The sequence below is a fragment of the Epinephelus moara genome, chromosome 12 (genome assembly GCF_006386435.1).
Source record: "Epinephelus moara isolate mb chromosome 12, YSFRI_EMoa_1.0, whole genome shotgun sequence".
In the NCBI taxonomy this organism is placed as follows: Eukaryota; Metazoa; Chordata; class Actinopteri; order Perciformes; family Serranidae; genus Epinephelus; species Epinephelus moara.
Window position 1 is genome coordinate 877718 of NC_065517.1, and position 7011 is coordinate 884728.

The 7011-nt window shown below is 42.5% G+C and overlaps 2 protein-coding genes and 1 long non-coding RNA gene across 3 annotated transcripts in view; 1 reads left to right on the forward strand and 2 right to left on the reverse strand.

Moving 5' to 3' along the window:
• tnfrsf21 (tumor necrosis factor receptor superfamily, member 21) overlaps positions 1-7011 on the forward strand; it is a 278261-nt gene that overhangs the window by 254016 nt on the left and 17234 nt on the right. The gene's annotated exons all lie outside the window — the stretch shown is intronic.
• The window catches only part of LOC126399100 (uncharacterized), a 30229-nt gene that overhangs the window by 8410 nt on the left and 14808 nt on the right, over positions 1-7011 (reverse strand). The window lies entirely within an intron of this gene.
• LOC126399097 (putative nuclease HARBI1) lies at positions 5686-6757 on the reverse strand. The gene is made up of 2 exons (XM_050058895.1): positions 6086-6757; positions 5686-5850 (listed from the first exon to the last, which is right to left on the reverse strand). The coding sequence occupies exons 1-2, from the start codon at positions 6413-6415 to the stop codon at positions 5707-5709; spliced, it is 474 nt and encodes a 157-aa protein (XP_049914852.1). The 5' UTR covers positions 6416-6757; the 3' UTR covers positions 5686-5706.

A 7011-nucleotide genomic window follows, 5' to 3' on the forward strand; every position in this document is an offset into this window, starting at 1 on the left:
CCCTATAATACACCGGGCACCTTCTCTTCTTCTCTCCTTCTCTCTCTCTCTCTCGTATTCTATTACTGCATCTTGCTAACTCGGCCATTCTGGATGTCACTAACTCGGCTTCTTCTCCGGAGCCTTTGTGCTCCACTGTCTCTCAGATTAACTCANCTTCTCTCCTTCTCTCTCTCTCTCTCGTATTCTATTACTGCATCTTGCTAACTCGGCCATTCTGGATGTCACTAACTCGGCTTCTTCTCCGGAGCCTTTGTGCTCCACTGTCTCTCAGATTAACTCATATCGCAGCGGTGCCTGGACAGCGTGACGTGTGTGGTTGTGCTGCTGCCGTGGTCCTGCCAGATGAGTGAGTGAAAATATATGAATGTGTGAGTGAAAATGTATAAATATGAGAGTGAAAATATATGTATGTGAAAGGAGAATGTATGTGTGTGAGAGAGTGAGAATGAAATATGTCTTGTATGGCCCCTCATAATTGTTGGCCACAAATTGAGACGTCGTTGCTCTCCGTCAAGAATGTCGAAAAATCAAGACTGTCGCAGAAAAGCTCGACCTGGAATGTTTGATTTACAGTTATTTGACATGAGTGTAGATTCTTAATGCAAGAGTTATGATGGAATAATGTAATGGAAAAGGGAAAACGATATAATTTATATATAATTTCAGTTAATTAAAAAAGAGGGGAAAAAAACAGAAGTGCTCTTGTATATTCTTTGTTATTGCACTTATGATTATAAACTGCATGATTTTGGTTAATCAAATTCAGTCAGGTATGGGTTTGTGTGTATGTATATGTATACACATGTATGCTTATGCACGTGGGTATAGATGCATACCTATAATATATTTTTTTATGTGTTGTTTTTTCTTTATTATTATCAGTATAAGAACTGCCCTCTTATTACTACCCAACGGGCTATGAAGCAGTCTGAATGGGAGCGTATCTATGTTTCCAGGGTTCTATGTTTCCCGGGTTCTATGTCCCCACTTAACCCTGCAAAAAAGGTTCTATGTTCCCCGCTTACACAAAAAAGGTTCTATGTTTCCCAGGTTCTATGTTGCCCGCTCAACCAAGCGGGAAACATAGAACCCTTTTTGTGTAAGCAGGGAACATAGAAGCTTTTTTGCAGGGTTAAGTTGGGAACATAGAACCCGGGAAACATAGAACCCTGGAAACATAGGGATGACCCCATCTGAATCTGTGGTGGTTAGCTCAATTATAGTTACCCTGCCACTCATCTTTATGTGGTTGTGAGTGGGTGTGGGTGTGTTTATGTATGTATGTATGTATGTATGTATGTATGTGTTCTGTTTGTTTGTCTGTTGGTCTGTCTGTTGGTTCTATGTGTTGCTCTTGCTCCATGCCCAACATCTCTGACTGCTTCTCCTATTACCAACTTCCTGAAATTGTTTTACATGCCTGGTGTTGATGACCACTCATCCTCATCTGGGGATGATGTAGAAAGGGAAACTTCCATGCATGTTGATTGTGACAGTTTGGAACTGGAAACTTTCATGTACACTGATTATCAATCTCACAGCATGGTGAATGAAATTGATCCTGATAATAACTTCCTTGGTAATATTAATAATGATTGTCGGTACTACACAGAAATGAAATGTAATAGCATGATTAAAACAGAAAATAAAATTACATTTATTCACTTTAACAGCAGAAGTCTGTATGCAAATTACAACTCCATTAAAGAATATCTAGACCAATTTAATTCACCATTCAATATAATAGCCATGTCTGAGACCTGGTTGAACACTGAAAAAGGTACAGACTTTAATATGTGTGGTTATGAAATGTTTTACACGAGCAGACAAAACAAAAAGGGAGGTGGTGTTGCACTTTACATTGACAAAAAAATTGACTAAATACAAATACAGTAACAAACAAAATTAAAGCTGCAAGCAGGGATGAAAGGGCCCTCGCACCTTCACGCAACTCAGGGGGGCTGGCAGGACGCCTTCTGGCGCTTCGGTTCATTTCTGTCACAGTTAGACATCGCATGCAGTAGTGACTTGGCATATCCTTGATACAGTGCTGGAATGACATATTTCACATTTTGTATCACTTCCTCTTTCCACTAGAGGGAGTTGGAGAGCGCACTAATTATACATCATGTTTTTACACATCAAATATACACCACAGCATGTAACTTTCAGATGAATTGAAAGATAAGTGTTTGATGAGACCTACTTCCTGTTGCCACTAGGTGGCACTATGAGTATCAGGAAATATGGTAATGAAAATGTGTTCAGGGTGGGACTGTCATCAATCCTGTGAAGTTTGAGCAAGATTGGACCATGTATGCTGGAGTTATATACTACTTCCTGTTAAGTGGCGAGACCCCTAACTTTGACGCCATCCCACGGTCAGATGCATTGACGAAAACTCAAGCTTCTAATAGCTTTTCATCTTCAAGGTCTTGGGGTGGGATAGAACAAGGTTTGAAGTTGATCAGATAAAATCTGTAGGACTAGTTTGTTAATTTAGGACCCCTGGAAATGGGCAAAAATGCACAAAAGTGGCACATGTAAATTCAAAATGGCAGACTTCCTGTTGGGTTTGGAGCATGACTCCAAGAGGCTTTTTTGTACGTGATAGAGTGTTACAGGTGCCTACCAAGTTTCATACATGCAGATCAAACCAGCTTCAGGGGCTGCTTAATTGAAATGTTCTAGGGGGCGCTGTTGAGCCATCTTGGTGTATCAAAGCACAAAATTACATCAGACAACAGTACTTGCAACCCACGTTTGGTGAGTTTTCAAGCATCCCTTGTCCCTTCAAAACAACATCGTGTTTGATGGCGGACAAGGCGGCGCCACGGTGACAGCGTTTGATGAAAATTCAAAAGCTTCATTTTTAAGTATCATCAAGGTCTAAGGACTTAGACCAGCAAGTTTGAGGTGGGTCTGATTAACCTGCTAGAAGAGGGACATCAAATAATGTATAAAGTAGCTTTCTGTTGCCAGTAGGTGGCGCTATGGCGGTGATTCAAAATTCCTCTGTAGATGTGTTCAGGGCTGGACTGTCATCATATGTGTGAAGTTTTGGCAAGATATTCCCACGTGGAGTCAAGTTCCAGCAACGTTTATCATCACGGCGAAACATCAAAGTTCGCCGCCAGGCCGTGGCCACGCCCTTCGACAACAACTCACAGTTTCCACAATAAAGCGTCATCAACGTCTTATGACTTTTTTGACAAAGTTTGAGATGGATCTGATCAATTCTGTAGGAGATGTACATTAAAGTCTAAAACATGACATTTCCTGTTGCCAGTAATTTCGAGTGATGACCACAAGGTGGCGCTCTTTAAATTGAAGTATTTTATATCTCAACATCAGTTGGGCGGATTAACATGAAACTTGGTATAATTATTGTCAATGCCCTCCTGAGGATATCTGACGAAGGACTTACCGATCCGCCACTAGGTGGCGCTCTGGTGGCCGTCTAATTTAATATTTGGCACTGTGCCAACACCATAACACTCATGAAAATAAAATTGATAGGGGTGGTATAGACTGGCCCCTGTAACTCACACACCAAAAATGACCAGCAGGTGGCGCTATTTTCAATGCAAAAGCGTTTTTGGCTAATAACTCCCACATAATATGTCGCACATTGTTAAACCTTCTATTTACGTGTTCTCTGAATTCAGCTGAATTGTGTGGTGTAAGCCACGCCCACTTTCGCGGTAACTTTCCATTCGCTAAATCGCATCAAATGAAAAACATACTTTTTCGAACTCCTCCTAGGCAATTTGACCGATTTGCACCAAACTTTGCATGTAGCATCTGTCAACCCTCCTGACAAAAAGTTATTAAAAGAATTTTGATTGTCCAAAAAACAAAACAAACAAAAAAATATAAAACAACAAATTCCTGCACATTGTTTTCAAAACAGACAGTCTTTCATATCTTGACCAAATACAGTCCGATTACCACAACACTTTTGCTAATTGTGTGTCATGGCCTGATGAGGGTTTGTGCAAAATTCAGTGCAAATCGGCCAATAGGTGGCGCTCTGGTGGCAGTCTAATTAGTGTGAATGGAAGTAAATTGGAAAATCTTCAAATCCTCTTCAAAACTTATCGACTTTCAACCTCTTCTTGTCCCTCATACTTTGAGCTAGAGACACCATGTCAACTTTTGAAGAGTCAGAAGACCTTGAACTATTGGGCATGTATTCAGCTTCTACTTTTTGGAAAAATACATGCGTGGGTTGGGTGCCTACCTGTATACTGGAAATGTAAGTAAGAGATAACGTTTATTTTTTTATTTATTACAGCTGACAAGACTTCTAGATGCACGCCCCCCGACGGCAGCATGCCCTGACGCACATGGACTGCCAGGGCCCGTTCATCGCTGCTTGCAGCTTTAATTAGGGCCCGAGCACCTCGTGGTGCGAGGACCCTATTGAAATGCAAGGATTTTTTATTAGGGCCCGAGCGACGACAAAGTTGTCCGAGGACCCTATTGAAATCGCGTTGTTTAGTATTAGGGCCCGAGCACCTAGCGGTGCGAGGACCCTATTGAAATGCAAGGATTTTTTATTATTATTATTAGGGCCCGAGCACCGACCGAAGGCCGACGAAGGCCCTATTGAAACTGCTCCATTTATTGTTATTATTATATATTTTTTTTTTTTATTCCGCCAAATGAATTGGACTTTTCAGGGCTTAAAAGTGCGTGAAAACTCATGAAACTTTGCACACATCTCATAACTGCGTGAAAATTTGATATTTTAAGGGTCGCATGCTCGGGTTCCAAAAAATGGCTCAGTAGCGCCCCCTACAAAAATTTGAGGAAACACCCCCTGAAGCCAGTTTAACCTACGTGTATGAAACTTGGTAGGCTCATGTAACACTCCAGGGGCCTCATTTATCAACCGTGCATAGAAAAGGTTCTAAATTCTGTCCTAAGAATGAAACTTAGAATGTGTGTAAGTACAAAAAAATCTGTAATTATCAAACGTGCAGACACTGGTCGTACGCACACTAGTAAGTAATCAGTGATGATAAATCCCACCTGTTCTTAACTACCATGCTCGTGCATGGTTACGGTCATTTGCATTCAGAAACGCCTCCAACTGACCATATATGGCAGCAACAATCCCTTTAATAATGCGTGAATGGATTTTTTCCCCCTCACCAAAATCATGGCAACGAGGGCGACGAAGAGAAACTTCAACGACACCGAGATTGAGGTACTTGTGGGAGAAGCTGAAACAAACCAAAAAATACTATTTGGAACACTTAATGCAGGTGTGACTAACAAAAGGAAGAATGCTGCATAGGAGAAAGTAACGACTGCTGTGAATTCCTTTGGTCAGAGGAAAGATCACTCTCAGAAGTAAAAAAGAAATGGTTTGACATTAAAATCAGAGCCAAAAAATGCGTCACAGCCCACAGACACGCAATATCTGCAACTGGAGAAGGACAAGCAACAACAACCCAGCTGTCACCCATGGACACCCGTATTGCCAGCATCATCGGAGACACAGCACTATGTGGCATTATTCCTGATGGAGATACAGACACTCTCCCAACACAACCAGCTGTACCATCAACCAGTCACACTGCAGGTAAAATAAAAAGCCGGGTTGAGGTGTTTCATAAACATTTATTTAGACAGCTTAATTTGTGAATTTGAATTAAAATAAACGTGACAATAATGTGATGTTTCTTCAATAACTCAGAAACTCAAGCCAGTCCCGCCTGCCCTCAGGAGCCGGAGGCGGTGGAGGAGCTGGGGGAGTTGGAGGAACAGGAGCAGCCGGGGCCATCCAAAACCCATTCGGTGTGTCCTGGGGGGGCGAGGGTGCTGACGGAAGCAGTGCTACAAAATCAACAAGACACCACCAATTCCATAAATGAAATAAAGGATCAGCTGACAAACATCGCAAATACTTTACTGCAAATTAACGAGTCACTGAAACAGATTGCTGCATGCGCATTGCAAATGTTAAATAAATAAACTTTAAAATGTTGAATGATGTTGAGATTATTTTCCCACGCACGCTTTCAATCTTGAATTTCACACTTTTCAAAGATCAGCTAACAGGCAGACTTACCCAAAATCTCTGTATGATCCTCTCTCTTGTTTGAATGGCAGCGGCATTAGGGGGTGGGAAAGGCTCTGCGTTGGGCATGGGCTCGTCTGCTCTGGGGGGTTCCTGCAGAGGGACGCCTTGTCTGATGGCTAAGTTATGAAGCACACAGCAAGCCAAGATGATGTGGCAGACTTTTTCAGGCTTATACTGAAGTGTCCCCCCTGCGCTGGACAGGCACAGCCACCTGCCTTTTAGCAGGCCTATTGCGCGTTCAACAACTGTTCTTGAACGCGCATGGGCCCGGTTGTAGTGCTGCTCCTGTGGGGTCCTCGGGTTGGCCACGGGGGTCATCAGCCATGGCTTTAGTGGATATCCCCGATCACCTATAGAGATGTTTTAATAAACCATGCGAAGCCCAGAAAATAATTTCGAAATGTTGTAACACTCACCAATAAGCCAGCCATCCTCAACAGCTCCTGCTTGGAGGTGCACACCCACAGAGCTGTTCTGCAGAATGAATGAGTCGTGCGTTCCTCCAGGCCACCGGGCAACAACGTTTAACAGAGACATAGTTGCATCGCAGATTATTTGTGCATTGATTGAATGAAACCCTTTGCCATCCCACGGTCACACGCATTGAGGAAAACTCAAGCTTTTGATAACTTTTCATCTTCAAGGTCTTGGGATGGGACAGACCTAATTAAAGCTGCAAGCAGTGATGAACGGGCCCTCGCACCTTCACGCAACTCGGGGGAGCTGGCAGGACGCCTTCTGACGCGTCAGTTCATTTCTGTCAAAAATAGATATCGCATGCAGGAGTGACTCCGCATATCCTTGATACAGTGCTGGAATGACATATTTCACATTTTGTGTCACTTCCTCTTTCCACTAGAGGGAGTTGGAGAGAGCACAAATTATACATCATGTTTTTGTACATCAAATATACA